This window comes from Eutrema salsugineum, unplaced genomic scaffold, assembly GCF_000478725.1.
Source record: "Eutrema salsugineum unplaced genomic scaffold, Eutsalg1_0 scaffold_5, whole genome shotgun sequence".
Taxonomy (NCBI): domain Eukaryota; kingdom Viridiplantae; phylum Streptophyta; class Magnoliopsida; order Brassicales; family Brassicaceae; genus Eutrema; species Eutrema salsugineum.
Window position 1 is genome coordinate 6,672,905 of NW_006256612.1, and position 27,571 is coordinate 6,700,475.

Here is a 27,571-nt window from a genome sequence, read left to right on the forward strand (position 1 = left end):
TTTTCTTTTCTGCCTTCATCAAGATTTATAGCCTCACATCGTTGCTTAAGCAAACACGATATGATTTCAGTTTTTTTCTTTACCTGATCTTCTTTAATGGGCAATTGCTTTGGTTCTTCTGCAAAAGTAGATAGCAGAGAAACTCCTAATCGTGGTATGTAACAAGAAGACACCCCTTCTCTCCTCTCTCAATTTTAATCATTTGTTATATTTTTGCCGCTAATTATGAGTCTTGATCAATTGAGATGAGACTTCTTTGACTAGAGAAACTGTTGATCATTCATCAGGATCTTCAAGAATCTATGCCAAACCGAGCCAATCATCCCGGTTTTCAAGCCTAACAATACCATCATCATCATCTTACTACGATGACAGGAGTCCCACGTCTCTTCCAACACCAAGAAGTGAAGGAGAGCTCTTAGCATCTCCCACACTAAAGGCCTTTACGTTTAATGATCTAAAGACAGCAACTAGGAATTTCAGACCCGATAGTGTTATCGGTGAAGGTGGTTTCGGTTATGTCTACAAAGGATGGCTAAACGAACGCACCTTATCGCCTGCAAAACCAGGATCAGGCATGGTCGTTGCTGTTAAAAAGCTTAAACCAGATGCGCCTCAAGGACACAAGGAGTGGTTGGTATGCTCATTGACTCTCATTTCCTTCTGAATATATCAGCTTTAGCCATAGAAACCAAAATCGAAATTTTAAAAGGAATTGTTGATTTTTACAGGCGGAGGTTGACTATTTAGGGCGGCTTCACCATATGAATCTTGTGAAACTAATTGGATATTGCTTGAAAGGTGATTACATTCGGCTTTTGGTTTATGAGTACATGCCCAAGGGAAGCTTAGAGAATCATCTCTTTAGACGTAAGTAAACTTGTCCCCCAAGTAAGGTAGATTGTCTCAAATTGTCTAGAGTCCCTATTAAATTTTATATTTAATGTTTGAAAACATACTTATAGAATTTAGGGGCCCCATATTTAAATATAAACTCAGAAGCTTCATTTAGAAACTATAATATGTTGAAATCGAGGTCTGGTTATACTTTGTAGGTGGTGCAGAGCCGATTCCGTGGAGAACAAGGATGAAAGTGGCGATTAATGCGGCGAGAGGGCTTGCCTTCCTTCACAATGCTCAAGTCATATATCGAGACTTCAAGGCCTCCAATATTCTACTTGATTCGGTATGGTCGATGAGTTAACAAATTTTAACATGTGTTTAGTTGTCAAATTTCTATGTATTAGATTTTTTTAGGTTTAATAGTAAATGCATAAGGCACTCTGGTTAACAATTTGGTTTCTGTTCAGCTGTTATCGGTTTCATCGATATCATAGAAAGTGAAACCAAATATAAAAGCTATATGTAGTTTTGTTTGATATAATTTCATTTTGGAATTTTGTCTAGATTTCAGTTTAATTTTAGAAGGGAAAAAAAACAAAACTTTGTATTCATTGTAAAACATGCTTTTCTAACCAAAACTTTACATTCCAAGTTTCTAACCACACACAAAACTAAATCCGTTAGAATAAAACACATTTTGATTAAAAAAATTTCTGTTTGGTTTGTATGCGCATCAGGAGTTCAATGCAAAGCTGTCTGATTTTGGATTGGCAAAAGAAGCACCAACAGGAGACAAAACACACGTATCAACCCAAGTGATGGGAACTCAAGGCTATGCAGCACCTGAATATGTAGCCACTGGTCGAATAACAGCCAAAAGCGACGTCTACAGCTTCGGTGTGGTCTTGCTCGAGTTACTCTCAGGACGTCCTACTGTAGACAAATCAAAAGTAGGAGTGGAGCGAAATCTAGTGGATTGGGCAATACCTTACTTGGGAGATAGAAGGAAAGTGTTTAGGATAATGGACACAAAGCTTGAAGGACAGTATCCTCACAAAGGAGCTGTTTTGGCTGCTAATACTGCTTTGCAATGTCTTAATCAAGAGGCTAAGTTGAGGCCAAATATGTCTAATGTGTTATCTACTCTTGAAGAGCTGGAGATGACGTGGAAGTCGTGTTCTACTTCGAACTCGGTTAAGACATTGACATCTTCTTCCTCTGCTCTGTCGGAGAAACGGAAAGTTAGAGCTCCTGGTGCTTCTCCAGTATTGGTTCGTCGGAGAGGTCCACGTGTCAGGTGAAGTAGCCACCGAAAATAGTTTAGGGTTTATGAATGTATGTACTTTTTGTTTTTGGAAAGGGGTTATACTACTGTGTGCGTTTTTGACTCTTAATATTTATATATTTATACATAATTCTTTGACTTTTGCTTTTATAGTTATATAACGTAATACTTATTTCCTAAAAGTAAACAGATTTCTATATGGTCACCAATGGTCGCCGATCTATCGTGAAAATAAATTTGAAATGAAACTGGACCGTTGGACAAGCATCGCTCCTATCGCTAGCTCGTTTGCTGAATTTAATATTATTTGTAATATATCCATAATATAAAGAAATAATTTCTTAAAAGATATTTTTAAAAAATAACATTTTTATCCAACCTTAGGATGACAGATAATTAATCTCATTTCAAACTTCAAGAGGCCATTTAATATATTTTATGGGGCTAGAAATTGCTTGTTAAGCTTACTTATGTGACTTATGTAGTTATGTCTGTTTGTCAACGCAAATATGCCCCTGAAATAAAACGTTTGCCAACAGGTTTTTGCATGTTCTTAGTTTTTTCCCTTGTCTCTTGGAAGGCGAAAAGATGGTAGACTATATATCTAGATCATCTGAAGAAGCTGAACACAAAAGTATGACTATTGTAGTAAGTGAAAATATTCAAAATGATATATAACTCAAAATTGAGGGAGCACCAAAGTAAAAGTTTCATGGTGTATTTCATGGTGTTATTTATGCTATTAATCAATACACCAGGAAAATATTTTAGCACCACTAGTGCAACTATTGCTCTATAATGATCTCTATATGCCATACTATATATGCTCCATAACTAAATAAAAAGAATAAAAAATTTGCAAGAAACATTTTTACACGACCATATTAACTCAAATTCAGACCAAAAATGGTCTTCTATGTATGCATTGTCCTTTATAAGCCACAGAAACAAAAAAAATGAAAACCTTAAACTTTAAAAAGTATGAATCAAGAAATATGTAAACCTTATTAATTCTTGTCTTCACAGGTTGAGATTCGTTGAATGGGTCCGGGAGTTCCCCCAAACACTTCAGTGGGTAACATCATAGAAAAATGTATTCCCAATGAAGTGCTCAGAGGAACTCTAGGAGACATCCAACCAAGACTCTTGATGCTTGTTTATATATATACAGTTTACCACTGCATGCATAAGGGTGGAACTATGTTGCTTGTTTATAAATATACAGTTTACCACTGCATGCATAAGGGTGGAAATATGAGTACAAGAGGTTGGTAGATGGTTTGAGAGGATGGAGGTAGTTCTTTTTCTATATATAGTTAAAGGGTTAGAGGAAAAACCCGAGAGAGAGAGAGAGAGAGAGAGAGAGAGAGAGAGAGAGAGAGAGAGAGAGAGAGAGAGAGAGAGAGAGAGAGAGAGAGAGAGAGAGAGAGAGAGAGAGAGAGAGAGAGAGAGAGAGAGAGAGAGAGAGAGAGAGAGAGAGAGAGAGAAAGAGAAAGAGAGAGAGAGAGATCACTGATGATGGGCAAGAAAAGCATTTTGAATATAGACGCAAATTGGGGTTAAAGGATTGAGTAAAAAGAGAATACGAATTTTGAAGAAAAGTCATTACGGCTTTTCACAAGATAGAAAAGATGTATACTCATAGAGATTCTGTTTTATACACATTTTTTCCCTGTGCTGATTAAAAGCATTTATATAAATCAAATCTTTATATATATAATAGTATTATATATATATATATTAAAGATCGATTGTTCTTAATGGAACAACTAGCTCATAAAAGATATTTTGACGAGCCGCATATGTGGCGCAACGCATGATATGTACCAAAGTCCAAAATATATTGAAATTGTAAAGTTTTGAGTTTTTCTTTAGTTCACAAATGTATTGCATTGTAAACTTAAAACTTAAATAGATAATACATGACAGAATCGATCAACAGAATTACAGGTATAACGGAGACGCATATGTATATATATATTCAAGAGTTTTCAAAGTTCTTGGATTTAAAATTAATTGTAGTGAGTGGTGTAATCCATAATTTTTGCTATATAACTTATTAGGTGAGGCCTAATCCTATATTTACTTTTCATTTAAATCAGCTTCCTGATGACTAAATAAGACTTTGATCCTGGCATGTCTAATATAACAATCAATTTCAATGTATGCGTATGTATTTACTAGTTATATTTCAAAGAAAACACAATACTTTAGTTTCTGGTTATCTTTCATAAAAGATTATGTAATTCACAGTGAAATGTAACTAGGAATATTACTTAGAACATTGATGTGATGAGTGTCAATAAAAAAAGAGGAGAAAAGACATCATATGAAGAGTCCATGCAAAGATGCAAAGCTTCTGTTCGTTTCAAAATATTTCCAAGTAAATTAAAGGAAAAAACTAATTATTCGGTCAAATTCATAACGAGGCCCAAGATTTGGACTCGATTCATTTTTTTTAAATTTCCACACGTTCTTCGATTGTATGATTCGAATATATGATTATTGGTCCCATTATAAAGAATCTCATTGGAAAGTGGAAGAAGTTAGAGACCCTAGCTTTTGCACTAATATATAAATAAGACATGCAGCTAGTCTGGTTTATTAGGAGTTAGGACAGAGCTAGAAGAAGAGAGTCAAATGTCCCCATGAGTTCCCTTTAACGCTTCATTGTAAATACTCAGAAAACCATTTATTTGATTATGTAATTAACACTGAAGTGTTTGGGGGGACTCTTGGTGCCATACTGGCGTTGACGTAGTTACTGTTGCCTCGGAGTTATGGTTTCTTCTAACTAAGTAAGCTCTCTAATTAGTATCCCAAATCTTTTCATGAATTTTCTCTCAAATGGTGTAGGTTAACCATATTGTGATGATAGAACCATATAGTGAATTAAACCAAACCTAATATTTAGATAATTCATTTTGGTTTCGATACAACTTAAAACTCATTCGGTTACCACTACTACTACATATATTTTGGTTTTGATTTCGGTTTGTTTGAAACAATAATAAAACTGATCGGTTTTCAAGGTTCATAAACTGAAATAATATCTTGGTTTAACTTTGGTTAGCTGGTTCAATTCAACAATGAATTTCGGAAATTAAAACCCCTGGAAACCAGCTAAGATGTGGCGAAAGAGGCGTTCAGTAGAATTTCGGCTTTTGGTTATAAGATAAGATGTGTGGTTTAAATTTGGTTAGACAGTTCAGATAATAAATCAGAAATCAAAACTTTTCGGTCAAGCCTGGTTAAGAACCGAAAATCTGATTAGTTCTGGGTTTGAAAATTGATTATGAGAATTTCTTGGTTTAAGTTTGGTTACCTAGTTGAGCTATTAAATAAGAATTTTTTTTAAAAAATACTAAAGAATTAAAATCTTTGAAACATTAAATGGGAAATATTTGTTAAGAACATTAGTTTGATGTGTGACGATAAACAAAAGAAAGAGAAAAGACATATCAGAGGAAGATTCTATGTACTCTTTTAAAATAAGAGGAAACTTGCCTAATAACTTTTTAAAAAAAAATTCACTTAAGAACTCTAAATATAATTAATTTTAGATGTTAATATAATGATATTATTGATAGTTTAGATATTACATTAGTGTTCAAAACCCTAAACAGCGACTTTTCTCTCTCGCTCTTTGTGCCGGATTGGGAGATTGCTTTCACTGCTCGGTCGAGATAGGTTTGTCTTACCGTCTATTGATGATCCAATGGAATAGAATGAAGAGAAGACGACCGGAGACAGAGATTCCGACTGATGTGGTGATGGAGGAGATCCTTACGAGACTGCCTGCTAAATCCCTGATGAGATTCAAGTGCGTCTCAAAGCTTTGGTCATCGCTTATCAGCTCACGATATTTCAGCAACCGTTTCCACACGGTCCCATCCCAACCGCGGCCTCGACTTTACATGTGTGTGCAGGACTTCATTGACTACCGTAACACTATAATACTATCATTGGCTCCGGACACAAGTGCTTCTCCGTCTTCTTGCTTTGTAGTTGACCACAATCTGACCATCCCACGGATGGGAGGCTACATCTTGCAAAATCTTCGTGGCTTCATGTGCTACACCTTTCTGAGAAAGCCACGGATCTATAACCCTGCCACCAGACAACTTGTCACCTTACCCGCCGCCATCAAGTCCAACAACATCATACCTTCTCCAGGAGAAAATACCAAAATCGTCTCTTACTATTTTGGACATGACCCTGTTATGGACCAGTACAAAGTGGTCTGCTCAACTGGTGTCTACTTGAGACATTTACGAGTGATAAGGTCAAAGCATCGAGTCTTTGCCCTAAAAGCTGGACGAGGAGGTTCTTGGAGAAAGGCGGCTCCAACTCCAGCGGAATTTCTTCCTCACATTCCGGTCAAAGGAGGGGTGTGTATCGATGGGATCATATATTACATGGGTTGGACTGGTAGGTATAGTTCTGCGCTTGTGAGTTTCCACATTAGATCCGGAGACTTCAAAATGATTCATCTACCTCGTAGGGACGGAGATGAGCTGCCTCGAAGGTTCAAGAATGTGAGTCTTATAGAGTATGGTGGCAAAGTAACTATCATTGACCAAACCAATCTTCAAGAAAAGGGTATGCTGGATTTATGGGCTGTGGAAGATTCCAGGGACAACAAATGGTCGAGGAAGACTCTGGTTTAGCAGCATTCTCAGCTGCATTTGGTCAATAACAACACTGATTGCTATGTCAAAGGTACAACTCAGAATGGCAAGGTTTTTTTCATACCAGAGGATTTGTTTTCTCCCTTTCATATTCTCTGTTATGATCTTCAAAGCAATGATATGAGAAAGATCGAGATCAAAGGTGTACCGGACCACTGGTTTAGTAAAGACAAATCGACCGTTAACGTGATGTTGATGGATCAGAGTGAGAGTCTCATGCATGTACTCGGAGACTTGAACTAATCATTCCTCTCTACCTCTGATGCATGTTTCGTGTGTGTTTAGATTAAGAAGATCTATTGTGATTTTTTTAAAAGAGTTTATCGTGTTTCTTGTATCATCATCATTCATCAAGCACGCACTCTCTTTCGCTGTTCGTTAAATATGGGTCTTCCGTCTTCAAGACACTGGTTTCCCGAGTAACACTACAGGAATACAAGCTCACAAAGCTTTTCTTGTAGCTTTTCTCGTTATATATATTATGGTATAGCTAGTGCTTCTTAATTATAGTTGTTTGCCTATTTCTTGCTTTAGACCTAACAAAAAAACGAACAAAACTTTGGTGTATATATAGGTAAAATGGTCTTCTTCTAGACCCTAATTTTTCTACAATATATATATATATGTATGAAATTTATCCAAGTGTTTATGGTGTATTTCATGGTTATTATCAATACTATATATGCTCCATAATTAAATAAGAAGAATCAAAGAAATTGCAATAAAAGTTTCTACACGAGCATATAACAACTCAAATTCGTACCAAAATGCTCGTATATGTATGCATTGTCCTCTATAAGCCATAGAAAAAAAAAAAACCTTAAACTTAAAAAGTATGGATCAAGAAATATGTAAACATTATTAAATCTTGTCTTAATAGGTTGAAATTCTTTGAATGGGTCCAGGAGCTCCCAAAACACTTCAGTAGGGTAATCATCATAGAAATCTTTATTCACAATGAAGTGCTCATAGGAACTCTAGGAGACATCCGACCAAGAGTATTGATGCTTGTTTATATATATATATATATACAGTTTAGCACTGCATGCACACCTATATGGGTGGAAATATGAGTACAAGAGCTTGATATATCGTTGGAGAGGTAGTTCATTTCTATATATAGTTAAAGGCTTAGAGGAAAAAACCCCAATGTCCAGAGAGAGAGAGAGAGAGAGAGAGAGAGAGATGGGCAAGGAAAGCATGTTGAATATAGACGCAAATCGGGGTTAAAGGAATGAGTAAAAAGAGAATACGAATTACGGCTTTTCACAAGATAGAAAAGATGTCTACTCGTAGAGATTCTGTTTTATACACATTTTTTTCCTGCGCTGATTAAAAGCATTTATGAAAAACCATATTATAAGATATTATATATTATATAATATGGTTTTTCATAAATGCTTTTAATCAGCGCAGGAAAAAAATGTGTATAAAAAAGTGTATAAAAATGTATATATATATATATATATGGATTGTTCTTTATGAAACAACTAGCTCACAAAGAAATTTTGATGAGCCGCATATGTGCCGCAACGCATGATATGTACCAAAGTCCAAATATATTTCATTGTAAAGTTTTTAGTTTTCTTTTTGTTCACAAATATTGCATTGTAAAGTTTTTCGTTTTCTTTTTGTTCACAAATATTGCATTGTAAACTTAATTAAAACTTAAAAAGTCAAATAGATAATGCATGTCAGAATCGATCTACAGGTATAACGGATACGCATATATATATATATATATTGTGCGTACGTAAATGAAATACTATAAATACTCAAGATAATTTTTTTCAAATTAAGTTCATGGATTATATCTGATAACTAATTGTAGTGAGTGGTATGGTGTGATCCATAATTTGTTTCTATTAGGTGAGACTAATCCTATGTTTAATTTTCATTCAAATTAGCTTCCGATCCTGATGACTAAAGAAGACTGATCCTGGCATGGCTAACAATCAATTTTCAATGCATATGTATTTACTAGATATATTTAAAAGAAAACACAATATTTTAGTTTTTTTTTTCTGGTCATATTTCATAAAATATTATGTAATTCACCGTGAAATGTAACTGGGAATATTATCTAGAACATTGATGTGATGAGTGTCAATAAAAAAGAGAGGAGAAAAGACATATCGTATGAAGAGTTCATGCAAAGAATACTTCTGTTCGTTTCACAACATTTCCAAGCAAATAAAGGGAAAAAACTAATTATTCGGTCAAATACATAACGAGGCCCAAGATTTGGACTTGATTCATTTTTTTCAAATTTCCACACGTTCTTTGATTGTATGATTCGAATAAATGATTATTGGTCCCATTAAGAAAATTCTCATTGGAAAGAGGAAGAAGTTGAGACCCTTTTGCACTAATATATAAATAAGGCATGCAGCTAGTGTTGTTTATTAGGAGTTAGGACAGAGCTAGAAGAAGAGAGTCAAATGTCCCCATGAGTTCCCTTTAACGCTTCATTGTCAATACACAAAAATCATTTATTTGATCGATTTATGTATTAACACTGAAGTGTTTGGGGGGACTCTTGGTGCCATACTGGCGTTGACGTAGTTACTGTTGCCTCGGTTTTATGGTTTCTTCTAACTAAGTAAGCTCTCTAATTAGTATCCCAAATCTTGTCATGAATTTTCTCTCAAATGATGTAGGTTAACAATATTTTGATGATAGAACCATATACTGAATTAAACCAAACCTAAGAACAGTTCTGGGTTTGAAAATTGATCATGAGATTTCTTGGTTTAAGTTTGGTTATCTAGTTCAGCTACTAAATAAGAATTAAAAACCATTGACGAAAAAAAATTACTAAAAAATTAAAACCTCTGAAACATTCAATGGGGAATATATATTTTTTTAAGGACATTATAGACTTATAGTTTGATGTGTAACAATAAACAATAAAAGGAGAAAAGACATATCAGAGGAAGAGTCTATGCAAAGAATGCGTACCTAGCCGCCTTGGTCCAGTAGTAATTTCCAAGCGGGAGATTCCTGGGTTTGAGTCGTTTTGGCCACGTAGCAGCCTTTGGAATCCCCACGGTTAATAAAAAAAAAAGAATGCTTATCTTTTCAAAAAAAAGTTTTCTTTCGGGTAAGATGTAAAGATGTCTTTTCAAAACGTTCCGGTGGTTTGCTAGCTGGTGTTTATGAATCCATTGAAGAATTTAAGAACCGTTCGGTTTGGAGCGAACCAAAAATCGAGAAATATTTTAATATGTAGTCATTCGGTTTATAGCTCCAAAACCGAATATTTCGGTCCGGTTTGCCTAATTGTGTTTACATAAGCAACACACGCTAAATCCCAACAAAGAACCGACTATAAATTTCGAAGAAAAAAAACAAGGTTTAAACCCTTGTCCTCTCGACCTCTGCGCGGCACTCTCTCTCTATTTCTTAAACTCATCCCAAGCAAAAGCCAGAGCTTCTTCGAAATTCCTCTTTAGAACAATCTCGCTTTTGCATTCTTTGTTGATTTCGTTTCTAAAAAGCGTAAGTTTTGGTCTTTGTTTCTTTGTACAACGTCTTAGCATAAATTGAGTAAATTGTTTGGTCTAGAGTCAATTGTAACGTTTTGGGTTTCTAGGAAATCGAAATTACTACGCAGAGACCTCGGAATCGGAATCGTTGCGTCGAGTGAGTTTACGAAACCCTAGCAGTTTCGGCCGTGATAATGGCGACTCCGAATGATTCTCGGGCTGTAAAGTCATTTAACAAATCCAATGGAAAAAACAGATTTGTGGTTCGTCTTCTCGTTCTGCTTCTTGTATTTACCGCTTCAGAGATTCACTGAAAACTGTTTTCTTTGGTGCTCTCTAATTATGAATTCGTTTGTGGTTTGTTACTTATGGATGTAGCACGAGAATTTCTCCAAGAGCATGGATGGCATTGAAAGCAAAGTCCACAAAGTCTTTAGGAGCTTGGATAAGGTCAAGGATAAGCCTTCAAAAGATTCCACATTTTTCAAGGATTGCCTCGTGGAATGGAGGGTATGTTTTGATCATGTTACCTTAAGACTTTCTTTCTAAAGTTTTAATCTTTGTTTTTCTTCTTCTTCTTGTCTTGTAGTGTTGTTTCCTACTTACGATGGTTGTTTCAAGAGTATACAAAAAATTAGTGTTAGTCTTTGGTTTTAACTTTTGCTTCATTGTCTGCAAGAAGCTAATTTACGATGGTTGAATGATGATGGCAATTTGTAATGGCTGTGTGAAACTGAAATTTCACAAGTCAAGGCCTTTTTTTGGTTTTCTGTTGTCTCTTGAGTCTGTAGCCATCACATATACATATTTCAGAGAGTTATTAAATTTGTGTTCACTTGGTTGGTTAAAATGCAGGAACTGAATACAGCAGCAGATTTTATTTCATTTTATGAAGAAATGTTGCCGGTTGTTCAAACTCTGCCCTTAATTATCTCGCAAAAAGAATTAATCTTCAAAAAACTTGTCTCTGGATTACAAATAAAAGCAAGATTCTCTCTGGAAGCGTTTCTTGGGTTTGCCATCTTCCCACTCCAACTTCTTATTCCGACATTTTCCATAAAGAATAATAATCTCGTCAAAGTAGCTAAGATTGTGGTTGCTAAATCTTTTTCACTTTTCCATTTCTGAGAGCATGCACTTTGTAACCTATTTCTGTGTAGAAGTATAAAGAACGTTTTTTTTTTTGTTGTTGCGCAGGTTGATTGCTGCTTTATCGAGAGATCTCTTGCGCAGCTTTATTCCGTGAGTATTTTCCAAACGTTGTGCCTAGCATACTCTGGAAAGTGAAAACAGAGTAATGTAGTGATATGGAATATCCATTGTGCGATGCCTACAGAGTACTCATGGAACATTGGAAAATCTAGTTTCTCGCATATGTGATAATGCATTGCTTAAAAAATGTTATTAAAATTTTGTTTTCCTTCCTTCTCGTGCATTTGCATACATTGATCATATGGCAGAACAGGTTACTAGCTTAAATTTATATACGAGACATTGCTAGACCACTAGAAAATGAAATTCCTTCTTGACTGATATTTGGCAGATTGTTTTAAATATCTTCTTAGAGTCAACCACTCGAGCTTCGCGTGTGGTCTCTTTAATCAGTTCTTGTCTATATCTTCTAACCAGTTGCCCTTGTATGTTTCTTGTCTAGCTTCCTTCCACGACTTGTAAACTCCTTAGTGACTCTCCTGAAAAATTGTGGTCAGAAAGAGACAGAGATTCTTGAGCAGGTTTTTGCTGTTGTATATCAAATTGTATACCCGGGATAATGCTTAATGTTATATATCATTTTTATGCTGAATTTTGGTCTTTTCCTTTCATGCAGATATTCTTATCATGGTCGTACATAGTGAGGCACCTTCAGAAGTATCTCATATGTGACCTCGAAGGTATTCTCAGGTAAGTACAGAATTGCAATTCTGCTATGGATTAATATTGTAGTTTTCTTCCGTTAAGGGGATATTAAATCCTTTTATAGATTTCTCTCTTTTAAAAAAAAAGAACTTTCTTTTGATGTAGATATACATTGGAGCTGAGGTATTACCCCAACGAATATGTCAACGAGTTTATGTCACCTTCGATGTCATTTTTATTGAGGACTGCACGGGATGAGCAACTCGAAATAGGTGATGATTCTCTTCATTTTTTTTTGTTTTCATATCTATGTGACTATGTTAGGGACAGTCCAGTTGATTCTTCTCTCATGAACATTACAGGGATCAAGAGGATCCTTTCTGAAGTTGCAGATCCACTGAAAATATGTGGAGGAGTTAGTCTACTATATCATGTTATGAGGGGTCCCTCTCTGAGACTCCATTCCAAAGCTGGGCAGGTTTTGAGCTTCTTGCTGAAAGATTCAACATTGTCCTTAGGTGATAATTTCTTTTCTAAACATGTGTTAGAATATATTAATTATGTAGAAGTCTAGTGTGTTTTCTTTATCTCTCTTTAATACTCGGTTGATTTAGCTTCCTCTTGGTTAAGTCCTAATGGAGAGGGCCGAAATTGGGAGATTAGGAAGTCAATATTGTAGAGTTTCTTTATTTTACTTAAACCGTTTCTATTATTGTCGCATGTGATTGATTTAGGAATTAAGTTTAGAGAAAAAGGAGTTGGTATAGTATAATCTTGAATTTATACTGTGAAACTGTTTTACATGGTTACTTCCTTCTGATCATGTTTGGATCTTGTATCTCATTTTGCAGGTTCTGCTAGTACAGTAGAAAGCTGTGAGTTCAACTTTGCAAAGACTATGCGAGGATTTTAAAGCAGAAGAACTAAGTGTTATGTGGAATTGCCTGTATGAAGAAACGAAAAAATCAATCAAAAACAAAAAATCAGCTCATTTGAGGCGACTCTTGACTCTGCTTACTTCAGGTGTTAGGGTTAAGAAAGGTCTCAAGGTTTATGGTGAGTTATTTCTTATTGGGCACGCATGAAAACATACATTGCATGATCGTATTGCCAATTTAATTCCTTGTCAATGTGTAACAGATTACTCATGTTTGGTTGGACTCGTGAGCCAGATTGTGTCAACTTTTACGGATTCCTCTGCTGTTCTCAAAAAAGTTCTGGGACTGATGTTATGCACCATTGACAGACCTTGTGATGTCAGTGAAATCGAATCCATTGCCTCGCAATGGGCTCCCATCTTTTCGTTGAAGAGCTCAAGGTATTTTACTATACAAGTCATTTATTTATACTTGTTAATGATAATTTTTTTTTCCTTATAATTGAATAATTGATCTTCCAATTTGCAGTTTGTTGATTTTTTTGCGGGAGTTGCTAGAGAAAGATAGATTAATAGTGAAAGCTTTTTCAAGTCATATATTAAGGCAAGACTCTTTTTTCATTACCTCTTTAAAATCTGCATATCTTTTATGTCTTTAGTGACTGACTTATGTGTTGCAGGTCGATCAACAATATGATTTTTGGGTCTCCGGAGGAGGTATTTCCTCTGTTACTATCATATTGTAAGAAGCAGCAAACAAGTCACGACAGGGTGAACATCATAGATGAATCATTTGAGAGAATTCATGAGTTCTTGGAAGAGAAGATTAAGAAAATCCAAACGAACATAGAGAATGCAGGATTAGCTCAAATAGAAGAGGCTGAGGTTGCTGCTGTAAGGAGAGCTGTCGAATGTTTTCCCTATTTTAAAGTGGATTCGTCATTGCTGATTTGCTTAAAGAATACTCTCATACAGCATTTGGCAGCCTCAGTTGGTAAGTTTTTTCCATGCCATTTCAAGTCGTATTACCTAGAATTTATCAAAACTCAATCTTTTTTTTTTTATGTGCTGCATTTTTTTTTTCAGGTAGCACTTGTAGTGCTCCGGAACTGATGTGGCAGAGCTTACTTGGTGCTGTTTTGAGGTCATGTCACAAATTCCCTTCTAATGGAAGACGCATACACAGTGATATAGAGGAAGCTTTGTCTCTTGCTAAATGTTACAAGTCATGTGTACAAGTGCTGTCTCCTGTGGCTGACTATTTGGATTTTGTGTATAGGTGAGTTTGTATGTTTTTGGTGGTTATTCAGTTATTTCTCCATGTTTGATGACTCTGTGATGGTACACTGATTCGTTTTTTTAATTGCAGTCCTGCATTAGCTAATGATGATATCTCTAAGACATGTCCAGAACTTCAAGGAAATAATGCTGAAGATGCCTTTGACATGTTTTCTGAAAATTTACGTCACTCGAACAAAGACATCCGTCTAATGACTTTAAGGATTTTGTGCCATTTTGCAACTTTGTTTCGTAACCCTTGTTTTGAAGAGCATCCTCCAAAGAAGAAGCGGAAAACTGAAGTGATTCAAAAGTCTTTCCATGAAAAGAATGTGAGTATTCCAAAACCTTTATCCTCAAATCCTGATTGGTTTACTAACATACGTACCTATTATAACTTTCCCTCTGCATTCTACCAGGTTCTTCACTTATTAAAAACAGTCGAAGAGTCTCATCTCACAGTATCGACTGCAATGGAGTTGGTCAGAGGCATTACTACAATACGAACGGATCTCTCGGCTGGCAGGATACATGACGCATATGTGCCACTTGTGTTTAATGGAATGTTAGGGTTATTTCATAATCGATTCTCTGAAATATGGGAACCAGTATCTGAGTGCCTTGCGGTTCTTATGAGGAAGCACACAGGAGCGGTGTGGAACGATTTTGTTCATTATTTAGGCCAGTGCCAACTAAAACTTGAAGCACACGACAATCATCGTGAGAATGAAAATTACAGCATTTCACAGAAACATACTGGTAGGTTTTTTGTTATTTCAGTAATTTGTGTATCTCTATTTTGTTCTTTTCATCTATCTGTCTTGTCTTCTTACAATTCTGATGTTTTCAATCTGCAGGTCTGATGGAGAGTTCTAATTCGTTTCTCTTTCAGTCGTGTGATAGTACACCTACTGGAAAAGTAGTATCTCTGTTGCTCAAGACCTTACAAAAAGTTCCCACTGTTGCTCTGTCTCGAGCCTCTGATCTTCTGCCTTTGTTATTGAAGTTTTTGGGATACAACAGCGAAAATCCTATGAGGTAATCATTTCTCTATGTCTTCTTGTTCTTGAAGAGTAACTTAATTTTCATCTCTTGCCCTCAAGTCTTTCTCTCTACGTTGAAGGGTCGGATTATATAATGGCGGAGCTTGTAAAGGAGAGGAGTGGAAGGGGTTGCTTATACAATGGTTGGCTTTGCTGAAGTTGATGAAGCATCCGAGGTCTTCGCGTTTTAGCCAGTTTGTAAACGATGTTATGCAGAACAGGTTGGTTCTGATAATCCTCTGTTCTTTTTGAATATCTTGGACTAAGATAATTTCATTGACATGGATCTCTCTGCATGTGTTTTGTGTTCTTTGGATGTTTTACCAGGTTCTTGGACGATAATGATGCTGAAATACAAATGAATGTCCTAGAGTGCCTTGTGTTGTGGAATGACTATTTACTCCCACACCGCCACCGCTTGGAGAATTTGATCAAACCAAAAGAACTGAGAGAAGAGCTCGCGACCTGGAACTTCTCCAAGAACATTGATGAAGCTCACAGATCTCATTTTGTTTCTCTTGTAATTAGGATCCTTATGCCAAAAGTTAGGAATTTGAAGAACTCAGCGTCGCGTAAGGTACATGTATTACATACTATTTTCTTTTTAGTTTACTTCACCTTTGCCAATGCGGTTTTACATTTAGGTCCCAACATTTTTTTTTCTGTTTTCGTTGTTAGCATACAAGTATTCGTCACCGGGAGGCGGTTCTTGGCGTTATATCTCAGCTGGATGTTAATGAACTTGCTCTGTTCTTCGCATTGTTGATGAAGCCTTTGAACATCATATCAGAGGAAACAACGGACTTGTTTTGGAGCTCAGGCAAAAGCTCTCTGGATTATTTCCAAAAGTCGAATTTCCACAAATATATAAACGTTGATAGAATCTCGACCTTATCCTGGAAGAAGAAATCTGGTTTTCTTCATGTCATCCAACATATACTTGAAGTCTTTGATGTATTTCATGTCCGACCATTTCTCGACTTTCTGATGGGATTTGTTGTCCGGCTATTGATAAACTACGATCCCAATATCGACGAAGGAAAGAGCATTGATAAAGAGAGTGTTGCAACAAATCACGACCAGGTAAAATTGTTATTAATGTTGCTTGCTCTCGTTCCCTAAAGTTTTTATTCAAACAAACCATATTTGTTTTTCGCTCATTTCATTTCTTTGGAATTCTTATCCTGTCTGACATTTTTTTTGTGTGTAGGCTGGCACTTCTGTGAAGCAGTTTAAAGAGTTGAGATCCTTATGTCTGAAGATTATTGCTCGTGTTCTTGAAAAGTACGAGGATTGTGATCTTGGCTCTGAGTTCTGCGACCTCTTCTTTTCAGCAGTGAATCCGTTAATCAAGAGTTTTAAGCAGGAGGGTTCTAGCAGTGAGAAACCAAGCTCATTGTTCTCATGCTTCTTGTCAATGAGTAAAAGCCGCAGTCTCGTCACCTTCTTATGTCGGGAAGAGTCTCTTGTTCCAGACATTTTTTCGATTCTAACAGTCACCACAGCTTCAGAAGCTATAAAGTCCTCTGCCTTGACTTTCATAAAGAACCTGCTCCGTCTTGAGAGTGACTTGGACGATGATGACCATATGATCAAAGGATTCTTAGATCCTTATATAGAGGCACTGATTAACAGCTTGCATTCTCTTTTCCGTGAGGATATTTTGAAAAGGTAAGGGTTCTTGTAAATTAACAGACTTGGTTATTATTCCTCTTTGTTTTTACTTTTTCTGTTCTAAAGTAAAATTGTTTGCTAATTATGATCAGGAAATCATTCAAGTATCATGGAGAAAGAGAGATTAAGATTCTTAAACTATTGTCCAAGCACATCCGAGATGAATCTAATGTGATGAAGTATTTGGATATCTTGCTGTCTTTCTTGGATAAACGTGTGAAAGATTCTGGTATGGTTACTCTCTTGGTAAGAATTATATAATATCTCACGTCTCTTGTGTGACTTGTCTTATTGTTTATGCAGATATTCATCGTGAGGCTTTGCTAGCCATTCAGGACATCACATCATTGCTTGGGAGTGAGAGTACTAGCAAAATTATAGATAAAGTCTCTCCTCTGCTTGTTGACGCTGAACTTGATGTTAGATTATGCATTTGTGATCTTCTTGAATCTCTTGCGAAAATCGACTTTTCTCTGGATCTAGTGGTAAGTATACAAATCTCTATTTGAAGCTGAGCCACTTCCTTCTCATTTTGTTTTGAGACTGTAGCAAACTACTGGTTGCGTCATCTTGCAGGCAAAATGCGTCAGCGATATGAATGCAACCTCACCCATGGAAGTCGATGAGCTTGACTATGACACAATAATCAATGCCTATGCGAAGATTGATGCGGATTTCTTTAACAAATCCTCGGAGCAGCACATGATGATCATTCTCTCACAGAGTTTATACAACATATCATCATCAGAAGTTACGTTAAAGGACTGTGCATGTAGCCTCTTGTGCACTTTTGTTGAATTCTCAGCTTCCATACTTTGCCAAGAGGCTTCAGCTCACTCTGACATTGGCAAAGAGGTTTCAAAATCTGATGCAAGCTGGAGAGGACATCGTGTGTTGTGGATTATAAATAAGTTTATTTTGAAACACATTAAAGATGCGGTAAAGAGAGGAATTTCTTGTGGAAAGGTACAGTGACCCTTCTTAGTCTGACATAAGTGTCAGGCTACTTCTTTAAATCTAACTTTAAGATGGATACTCTTGGCTTTCTTCTTTGCATTAAAAATTCTTAGAAACGAATAATTCTGCTGCAGGAGGAGTTTCGTTTGATACGCAAAATGGTGACGAAACTTCCAGATTCCGGGAATCTTGCTGCATTCAGACCTTTATGCTCTGAAAACGATGACGTTGATTTCTTTAAAAACGTCTTTAGCATTCAGGTAAAATGACTATTTGAAAGTTTGTATTTTTCTTATGGTGAGGATGAAGCAGCTTATAGCTTATGAAAAGATAATAGAAACCTTACAGTGACTTCTTAATTCTTTTCAATGTCTTGTAGACACACTGTAGAGCAAAGGCGATTAATCGTTTTGCCAGGGAAATCAAAGATAGCAGTCTGCCTGAGGTGACCTCTTTGCGTCTCTTAGATTCTTTGAATACTATTTTTTCGTAGTTTCAATGGACTTACGACCAATTTCTGTTGGGGCTGCAGGGAGTAGTGAGAGAACTTTTGATCTCAGTCTTTTTCAACATGTTGCTTGATAAACAAGGAAAAATAGGTCAAAATAATGTCCATGATGCATGCGTAGAAGCCCTTGCATCCGTGTCTGCTCATATGAATTGGGATTCGTACTACGCTCTATTGAATCGGTGTTTCGATGAGATGAAGATGCATACCGAGAAGAAAAAGCGTCTGGTGAATCTCGTCTGCTCGATTTTGGACAGATTTCATTTTGCAAAAGATGGTTGCGGACAGATGGTTAGGACTTGCCTCGAGAAAACCTTGTTCCCCAAGATACAGATGCTGATGGAATCTGAATCTGGTAGTGTTAATGTGAACGGCTATGTAGCTGCGGTGAAGGTTCTAAAGCTACTCCCCAAAGAGATAATGGACTCAAATATAGATTTTATAGTTTCTAAAGTTTCCGGTTTTTTGACGAACGGGTTGGAGAGCAAACGTGATGAAGCCAGAAAGGCTCTGGCTGCTTGTTTGAAGGAACTTGGGCTGGAGGATTACTTGCAACTTTTCCTTAAAAAACTACGTTCTCTATTAAAGAAAGGATCTGATGTGCATGTGCTCGGATACACTGTCAAGTACATCTTATCGGAGTGCCTGCCCAATCCTACGGGTTGGAAGTTGGATCATTGTTTGAAAGATCTCCTTGATGTGGAGAAAGCCGATATCCTTGGAGACGTTCATGAACCTAAAGAGGATGAAAAAACTTTATCGAAGAAGACGAAGAAAGAAACGAAAACACGCGAGTCACGTGATACTATGAAATGGATTGCTGAAAATGTAACGTTCAGAAGCTATGCAGTGAAGCTGCTTGATCCGGTCACTTCGAAGCTGGAGGGGCCTATGACTTTAACGTTAAAAACAGAACTGGAGAAGATGTTGAAGCATATTGTGGCTGGTATTGAAAGAAATCCATCTGTTGATCAAGGCGATCTTTTCTGTTTTATATATGACCGTTTTATTAACACCAAGAGTGGTCTTGGAGACCAAGCGTCTTCTCAGCCATCCAAAAAGAAAACGAAATCGGGACATCTGCAAGAAACTTCTGGTGCCAAGTCATGTCCACATCTCATAACCAGGTTTGCTCTGGACTTATTGCACAACAGACTGAAGGAAATCCAACCAAGCAATACTAATGAAGAGCTGGTGTCGAAATTGGATCCATTTGTCAACTACTTGTTGGGTGCTTGAGCTCTAAGTATGAAGATGTTGTATCTAGATCTGTTAGTTGTTTCACTGCGTTGATAAGGTTACCTTTGCCTTCCCTCAAGTCTGAAGCAGGGAAAGTGAAAACCGAAGTGTTAACTATCATTGCTAAGTCTGCAGTGAATTCCAGTGGTCCTCTTGTGCAGTCAGGCAAAAGCCTCTTAAAAGCTCTTCTCGGCAATGAAAATTTCAATTTATCACCTGGGGAGTCGAATATGCTGATTCAGCTCCCCATGATTGTTGATCTGGAACCGGATTCATCTGTGGAATCATTGAATGCTTCTCTTTCACTTCTAAAGGCCATCGTGAAAGGGAAAGATCCGAAGATATATGATGTTGCGGATCAGGTTTCAAGGTTGATGATAACACATGATGATGAATCAGTCTCCAAGAAGTGCAAAGAGTTACTGTTAGATTTTTTGGTCAATTATACACTTTCTAAGAAACGCATAGAAGGACATTTTAGCTTTCTGCTGAATAATCTGAGGTATGTATGTGAACTAAGGTTTGTGGAAATTTGGCCTCTTGTTTTTTTTTTCAAATATTAACTGTATTTTTCTTCCTCCAGCTATAAACATCCATCTGGAAGAAAAGTAGTTCTTGAGGTTCTTCAGGATCTTATCAAGAAATTCTCACAACCTAAACACAGCAAGCAGTCAGTTCTTGACCAGCAATCTCAAAACTTGTTTGTTGAGCTTTCTTGTCGTTTGAAGACAGAAGATAATAAAGAAGTGCTGTTCAAGATTGGTGATGTGATAAAACTTCTGATAGGTCGCATCAGTGATTATAATTCCATTCTTGAGTTCTGTCTGGATTGGTATAAGCAGGAGAACACACAGGCTAAAGCAGCACAGGTAAATTGCTCTGAAGGCCGCGCATGTTTTGATTGACAATAGTTAGGTATCAAATCAGTAGGAAGCAGGAACTAACTTATAACTTGGCATTGCTTCTTATTTGAAAGTTTATGGCTGATAACATCGTCTCAAAGCTTGGTTTTGTGGTTATGTGCGTTGCTTCTTGCGGCAGTTGACAACTCTCTCATTCATTTGTTGGATGGCTGTGCAGGTACTGGGATTATTCATTGAAGTCAAGAAGGGTGCATTTTCGAAGCATATCCGCAGTAAATTGTTGCAGGATGCTAAAACGATTTTGGACTCTGCTGTACAGTTGCAAAATACTGTTGAGGAAGGCAGCAGTCCTTTCTGGGAGGAACCATACTACTCTCTGGTTATGATAGAGAAGATGCTCAAGCAGTTTCCTCATTTATGTTTTGAAAAACATGTAGAGGTAATGTTCACAACAAAACTAGTTCTGAGAAGTTGTTCTTTCAATATATATTTCCTTCTTTGGCTATTATTTGATATTTGATCTTTTTTGCTGTTCCTCTTTTAAAAGAAGTAACATAAGTTTTTTTCTTGTTTCTTCAGGATGTTTGGAAAATGGTGTTTAAGTTGTTGTTGCACCCACACGAGTGGTTGCGAAGTATAACCTGCCGGCTCCTGAATTATTATTTTAAGAAATTAGAAGAGTCTCAGAAACCACTAGTAGCTGATTCTCTTCTTGGTAAGCCAAGTAGCCTTTTCATGGTAGCTGCTTCTCTTTGCTTCCAGTTAAAGGTGACCCGCAGCACCCACACCACTGCAGAAGATATTCTCACACAGAATATTGTTTTTGCGGTCTCTGGTCTTCATTCTATGGTTGGACAATCAGATCATGAGTACTGGTCAAGTCTTGACAAGGATGAGCAAGCAAAGTTCCTCGAAGCCTTTCTAGTATTTGATTCAGGGAAAGTAAGGTCTACTTTCCTGGCTCTTACTTCAGACAACCTTAGCAGCGAGAAAGGCCAAGATGATGTAAGAAATGTATTGGTTGGAAGTTTGCTCAAAAGAATGGGGAAGCTTGCTCTTGATATGGACTTGGTTCATACGAGAATTGTGTTCAGGGTGTATAAAGAATTTGCCTCAAAGTTGAATCAAGAAGAGTGTCGACTATACGCCTTCAGATTCCTGCTTCCGCTGTACAAAGTCTGCCAAGGGTTTACCGGGAAAGTCATCTCACCTGAGTCGAAACAGCTAGCGGAAGAGGTAAGAGACAGTGTAAGAGACAAGAGCTTAGGCAGCCAAATGTTTGTGCAAGTTTACAGAGAAGTCAAAGAGAGCTTGGAAGCGAAGAGGGAGAAGAGGAAGCGAGAGGAGAAGCTAATGGCGGTGATAAACCCTGAGAGAAACGCAAAGAGGAAACTCAAGCTAGCTTCAAAGAACAAGGCTAACAAGAAAAGAAGGATGATGAGCTGTAAAATGGCTAGATGGTCACGCTCTTGAGCTCCCATTACCAACATTTAAGCCATTTTTTATTTTGTTTAAGATTATTAGACTATATATTTAGTCATTTCTCAAGCATTTGTGATCCATTTTTTTTACCTGCCACATTCCAAACCATCTTTGTCTCTTATCCCAACAACTTTTGTCTCAGTGATTTACTCAATATGTCGACCGTAAAAAAAGAAAAAAATTTCCACATGCTAATGCTAAATTAATCATAGGTTGAATTTTGACCATTGAGAGGACGTCGTTGACAAGTAAACTGAGCACGGGTGAGCAGCACGTACCTCTTACAATACTAGCAAAAAAAAAAAATTAATAAATGCAATAAGCATTAAAAAAAAAAAACATCAGTTTGCTTCTCTTAATACCTAAATTAAATTTTGATTTCTCGACAAATCGGCGGCGGTGTAAACAGTCGGAGCTATGGCGATGCAGGCCGGAGTTGGCTTATCGAGGATCTTGCTCTTAGCCGGAGCAGGTGTGTAACTCGCTTTCTCTCTGCTCATCTGACTCTCTCTCGTGTTGCTTTACTGTTGCGTTCTTCGCGATTACTAAATTGGTATCTATATATTCTGATACCGTTTCCGATTTGTTGAATTTAAGGTTATACTGGCACAATCATGATGAAGAACGGAAAATTATCGGATCTGTTGGGTGAATTGCAGGTACTTGAACTAATTGATTTTGTAGTTTTTTTGTCTCCTTGAAAATTTTGACCTTATTGTTGTTGGGCATGATTTGTTCTTTGGATAGTCTCTGGTGAAAGGTATGGAGAAATCTGGAGATGGATCTGAGGGAGATTATGATGTTTCCGATGCCGTAGCTGCCCAGGTACTTGCTAGTTTCCGTTTTTCTGATTTAGAAATTGTGGTGAGAAATCATATTGATTTCAATTCAATTGGATTGGTTTGAAGGTTCGTCGATTGGCCATGGAAGTTCGACAGCTAGCTTCAGCGCGGCAGATAACTGTCATGAATGGAGTTTCTAGTGGTATGTAAAGTTTGGGAGTTTTTACTTCTTCTGAAATATTTTGTATCTTAAGGCTTAGTGTATCGTTTTATTTATCAGTCTCTCTTGGCATTTTTTTGTGTGTGTGTCAGGAATCTTTCAAGCCCTTGCTGCTCCTGCTGCGGCATTGGGAGCTCTCGGATATGGTTATATGTGGTGGAAGGTGAAATGAAGTTTTTGATATTTTTGATTTCTGCTGTTTCTTTATGCTGGTTTTGTCGAAGTATGTTTCATTGTTGCAAGCAATTCAAGGGAACTAAAAATTGTTTGTGCTTGTTCACTGATTAGGGAATCTCGTTCTCTGACCTTATGTACGTGACAAGGGCCAACATGGATAGTGCCGTAGCTAACTTGACAAAGAATCTGGAGCATGTTTCAGCGACACTCGCGGTGAGTTTTTTTTTTTTTTTTCTTCCTGGTTTTTACTTATGGTGTTTCTGATGATATATTAAGCTGCAGGGATGAATTTGCATCTTAATCTTTTGGTTTTCAGGCTGCAAAAAGGCATTTAACGCAGAAGATTCAGAATATGGATGATAAAGTAGAAAAACAGATTGATCTCTCCAAGGACATCAAGAACGAGGTATGTATTACGATTATATTTACCTTCTCTTTAGTTTCTGTAGACTAGAATGGTTGACTTTCATTGTTATGTATCTGTAGTATGTTAAGCAGTCTTGGACCAACGAAATGTGGTTTCGGTTATGCTGAACAGGTTACCTTGGTTCGTGAGGATCTCAGCTCAATTGAGATGGATTTGGAGTCATTGCGTAAGTTTATTGCTGAACTGGTGAGTCTTAGTTTCCTTTCGTTAATGCATATATGACCAATGCTGAAGATATTATTAGTTGTTTTTTACTCATTGGCATGTGGTTTGCTACAACCATCGTGATTTAAAACGATTGCAGCCGTCAATGATTTAGTCTTTGAGATCAGATCAGGATTCTCATTTCGAGCATTTCATTCCTTTTAGTACCTCTCATAATTATTTTGACATTTCAACCTTTTCTTGCAGTTTGGGCAGTTGGACACGGTGGAATACAAGCAGGTAACATTTATCTTTCACGTTCCTCCCTTTCAGATGTGAACATGATGTCTTATTAGTAGGCATCATTAGCCTATGAATCAAATTATGATCATGGTTTCTTTAATTGAACCACCCACCAATTGTGGTAACTCAGTGCTTATTCCGTTTCTGTTTCTGGTGGCAGGATGTTACAAATGTTTGCATGCTACACATGTATAACTATTTTGGAGGCAAGACCACAAAACTGCCTGAACTGGTAAGGGGGTTCTCTTACAATCGGATTGATTCCCATATTTCTCTGTATTAATATCCTTACTTTTTGTGTTAATCTGATATTCCCTTTTTTTCTTCATTTGTATTTAACCTTTTGGATGCAAACCTTCAATCTTACAGGAACAGCTTCAACTTCCTGCGAACCAGAGGGCTCGTAAAATGCTTGCAGATGTTGAAACCAAGGTATCTTTTTCTTGTTGACAAGTCATACTTATTCGCATTACTCCAACGAGTTAAAAAGAAAACTTTTTCTTTTCCTGATTGAAATTTTCATCCGATCTTTCTTCAGGGGCTGAAAAACTTTGCTGAACTGCTTGAAAGCACTGAGACACAGCGAGCAACCACAGTGAAAACCAAGCAGGAACAGCTTAAACTTTCGGCGAACCAGCGGACTCGTAAATTGCTTACAGATGCTGAAACCAAGTAGGCCCGACCCAAGTAAGTAGGCAAAAGTCCAACCGCCCAGGGGCCGAAGTCAAAGTGCTCAATTTTTTTATTTAATGTTTTGTTTATAAAATGTGTGGAACGACAATAATACGTAATATGTTTATCCAATTACTATGCGAACTTGGAACGAGCATGAATAAATTCACAGATACCTTCTTTATCGTTTGAGCTATCTTGTTGGAACGGTCACTCTTTTTTTTGGACCCGATTAAAAAAAAAAACTTCGGTTCATTCCGAGATATCTTAATTGTGTCATATAATATTACATTTAAACAAAAATATAAAATTAAAATAATCATAAATTTTGATAATAAACAAAACAGATGACTCGATTAAAATGTCTTTGTTAAAGAATGCATTTTTTTATTTAAAAAAAAACTCGTGAATCTGGTGTAGATAAGATAACTCTCCCAATAATTTGATTTGATTGTTTCCAGTTTCCCCGTCAATAATTCAATTCCATTATTGTAATTCACTTGATGCATGCATGTGATCCTTGGGGCTTTATAACAACACTATTTCCTAGATCATAGTTCATTACGAATTTACGAAATAAGAGATAGGAAAAATCAAAGCAAAGCTGTGTAACTCATAAACTGGCTCAAAGGATCTTCCTGCATGGGTTCTCTTGACTTGCCTCACGCTTCATCGTTCAAGGTTCTTTCTCTAATTTGATTTATTTGAAGAAAAATGAAATTCAATATTACGAATCATAATATAAAACTTCTATGTAACAGGGAGGAAGCGAAACATTTCTTAGGAATGTGTTTGAGAATATATTGAAAACGTATCTGAGAAAGAATCCGACGGCAAATACGATATGGGAACTAGTTCAGTCGGTGGACAACGAGAAGATCTGTTACGACCACTTCACTTTCAGGACATTTAAAGTACAAATTTTAGGCTTTCAACATTTAGTGAAAATAATTGGACGTGTACATTGATTTTTTTTTTTCATTTTTTTCTTTTATAAATTTTTTTGTGGGTATGTTTTTAGGTAGATGGTTACGGAATAGATTCCTTGTCGAATTTCTTCATGGATTACGGATACAAAATAGGAGGTGTACTTGACTTTCCAAAGAAGAAAGTACGAGTTCTCTGGTTTTCTCCTCCGGCTGTTCACGTCCCTAATGATGGTCATGGTCAAGGCAACGGCCCTTTGCCACGACTTGTTGTAGCTGAGGTTCTTGTGGACGAACTAAGCCCTGAATCTCAGGTATGAATGATCACAAACGTAATGTTGTTTTTATTTAAGTCTTTCATGATTTTTTTATTTTATTTTTTTGGACAAAAGTCTTTTAAGATATCTAATTTCATTTTTGTTGGTAATAAATTATGGTTAATTAGGAGATAATAAGAAAGTACTTAAAACCAGAAGGCGGTAAGCAAGCCGTTCTCTCAAGTATTTTAGGGTCTTTAATTTGGGAGAAGCCAACATGGACCGACTTCAAGCAACTTGCCAAGTATACGTTAACTTTTTATTTATGAAAAAAAAAAAACAAAGTTTCTAGTAAATAATCATTTCTCTTTAGTTACGTTTGATGGTTAGAGCTCATTTAATGCTGAGTTGTATGTTGAACGTTGAAGAGAAAGCGAATTTGCCGCATGGACGCTTATCCACGGCTACACAATGAACCATCTTGCTTTTGCGGTTCATCGATTCAAACACCGTTTCAGTGACATCAAATGCATCAAACAATATCTTGAAGAAAATGGATTCAAACTCAACAATGACGGGGGAGTTCTCAAAGGTTTGTTTTACTTAATTATCCTCCTCATGAGAATGGCTTTATTCTATAAACATTATATTTAATTGAAATGAAAATATATTTCAGTGAGCCAAGATGGTTTGCTGTTACAAGTATCCTCCATCTCGGAGAAACTTGCGGTTGAATTTGCAGACGGAGTAACTGAAACAATTCCGGCTTCTTACATTGAGTTCACTCAACGTCTAATTCTTCCACAGTTTAAAGATGTGCCCTGTGATGAGGTAATGGACATAAATTTACAATCGAACTATTGATTAATTGTATTCTGTTATTATTCAGCAATATTTTTCATCTTCTTCGTGATACAGATCAAAGAATTCCATAGACGTGAAGCCTTTGAGCTCGATAGCGCCAACCACGTAATGGAAAGCACCCGTTTCACAGCACAAGCGTAAAACCAGGCTTGTCTTGTTTGGCTCAGTATGTCAAATTTGAGTATATTGTCCGTTTCTAAGTAATCTTTTTATGTGCGAGCTAGTGTGATTGAGTGTCAGATATCTTTATTTGTTTTCCCTTTTGTGGAGTGGCGATTACTTTCTTTAATAGAGAGAACTGGCCCAATAACAATATGTGTTGCCCATATTTGTCAGATAACATTTGTGTGAGAAAAGACAATTATACCCTTTAGTATGCATCCACTGATGATACTAGGGTTCAAACGTAACATTTTTGTCTTTTTGTTTTTTTTTTTTGTTTTTGTTTAGAGGTACACGAACTCAACAGTCAACACCTTTGTCGATGACATAGACAACGCCATAAAAAACTCTTTATGTTGAAGAAACATCTTAACCCAATCGGCCAATCCTTATCTTTATCAGTTGATCAAAACACTAGGATCGAAATGCTCTACAACGCCCTTTTTTTTTACACCTTCTCACACAACATTCAACCAATTTTGGCACAAGCACAAAGGCAAAACCATCCAAATGGCACATCAAGCAGCTAAAACAACAACTCAATCAAAGCAC

General features: G+C 36.8%; 4 protein-coding genes and 1 pseudogene across 4 annotated transcripts; all 5 read left to right on the forward strand.

Annotated features, from left to right (window-relative positions):
- Positions 1-2,216, forward strand: LOC18992514 (probable serine/threonine-protein kinase PBL4). The gene is made up of 5 exons (XM_006415921.2): positions 1-154; positions 288-637; positions 732-870; positions 1,056-1,186; positions 1,581-2,216. The coding sequence occupies exons 1-5, from the start codon at positions 97-99 to the stop codon at positions 2,142-2,144; spliced, it is 1,242 nt and encodes a 413-aa protein (XP_006415984.2). The 5' UTR covers positions 1-96; the 3' UTR covers positions 2,145-2,216.
- Positions 2,217-4,747: 2,531 nt separating this feature from the next.
- Positions 4,748-7,312, forward strand: LOC18992515 (annotated as a pseudogene).
- A 3,135-nt stretch (positions 7,313-10,447) lies between these two features.
- LOC18992516 (small subunit processome component 20 homolog) lies at positions 10,448-22,172 on the forward strand. Its single transcript, XM_024152113.1, is given in 30 exon segments — positions 10,448-10,570; positions 10,686-10,817; positions 11,163-11,320; positions 11,505-11,549; positions 11,962-12,040; positions 12,136-12,209; positions 12,330-12,436; positions 12,527-12,705; positions 13,034-13,220; positions 13,305-13,482; positions 13,571-13,645; positions 13,722-14,035; positions 14,128-14,320; positions 14,411-14,651; positions 14,739-15,078; positions 15,177-15,357; positions 15,443-15,583; positions 15,690-15,939; positions 16,041-16,445; positions 16,573-17,033; positions 17,129-17,265; positions 17,340-17,521; positions 17,613-18,002; positions 18,128-18,253; positions 18,373-18,438; positions 18,526-19,717; positions 19,720-20,242; positions 20,324-20,609; positions 20,821-21,042; positions 21,183-22,172. Coding segments are annotated over 30 exon segments (7,827 nt in total). The 5' UTR covers positions 10,448-10,501; the 3' UTR covers positions 22,077-22,172.
- A 209-nt stretch (positions 22,173-22,381) lies between these two features.
- Positions 22,382-25,001, forward strand: LOC18992517. Its single transcript, XM_006415924.2, has 12 exons — positions 22,382-22,557; positions 22,683-22,744; positions 22,833-22,910; positions 22,994-23,069; positions 23,180-23,250; positions 23,376-23,477; positions 23,581-23,670; positions 23,803-23,877; positions 24,103-24,135; positions 24,299-24,370; positions 24,508-24,570; positions 24,677-25,001. The coding sequence occupies exons 1-12, from the start codon at positions 22,503-22,505 to the stop codon at positions 24,812-24,814; spliced, it is 915 nt and encodes a 304-aa protein (XP_006415987.1). The 5' UTR covers positions 22,382-22,502; the 3' UTR covers positions 24,815-25,001.
- Positions 25,002-25,336: 335 nt separating this feature from the next.
- On the forward strand, positions 25,337-27,267 carry LOC18992518. Its single transcript, XM_006415925.2, has 7 exons — positions 25,337-25,491; positions 25,572-25,724; positions 25,832-26,050; positions 26,182-26,297; positions 26,422-26,585; positions 26,670-26,824; positions 26,912-27,267. The coding sequence occupies exons 1-7, from the start codon at positions 25,453-25,455 to the stop codon at positions 26,996-26,998; spliced, it is 933 nt and encodes a 310-aa protein (XP_006415988.1). The 5' UTR covers positions 25,337-25,452; the 3' UTR covers positions 26,999-27,267.
- Positions 27,268-27,571: the final 304 nt, after the last annotated feature.

Coding starts and splice junctions, on each gene's coding strand:
- LOC18992514 (XM_006415921.2), top strand. CDS start 97: ATGGGCAATTGCTTTGGTTCTTCTGCAAAAGTAGATAGCAGAGAAACT. Junction 155..287: donor CAGAGAAACTCCTAATCGTG/GTATGTAACAAG, acceptor ATCATTCATCAG/GATCTTCAAGAATCTATGCC. Junction 1,187..1,580: donor CCAATATTCTACTTGATTCG/GTATGGTCGATG, acceptor TATGCGCATCAG/GAGTTCAATGCAAAGCTGTC.
- LOC18992517 (XM_006415924.2), top strand. CDS start 22,503: ATGGCGATGCAGGCCGGAGTTGGCTTATCGAGGATCTTGCTCTTAGCC. Junction 22,745..22,832: donor ATCTGTTGGGTGAATTGCAG/GTACTTGAACTA, acceptor TTCTTTGGATAG/TCTCTGGTGAAAGGTATGGA. Junction 24,136..24,298: donor ACACGGTGGAATACAAGCAG/GTAACATTTATC, acceptor TTCTGGTGGCAG/GATGTTACAAATGTTTGCAT.
- LOC18992518 (XM_006415925.2), top strand. CDS start 25,453: ATGGGTTCTCTTGACTTGCCTCACGCTTCATCGTTCAAG. Junction 25,725..25,831: donor TCACTTTCAGGACATTTAAA/GTACAAATTTTA, acceptor GTATGTTTTTAG/GTAGATGGTTACGGAATAGA. Junction 26,825..26,911: donor AAGATGTGCCCTGTGATGAG/GTAATGGACATA, acceptor TTCGTGATACAG/ATCAAAGAATTCCATAGACG.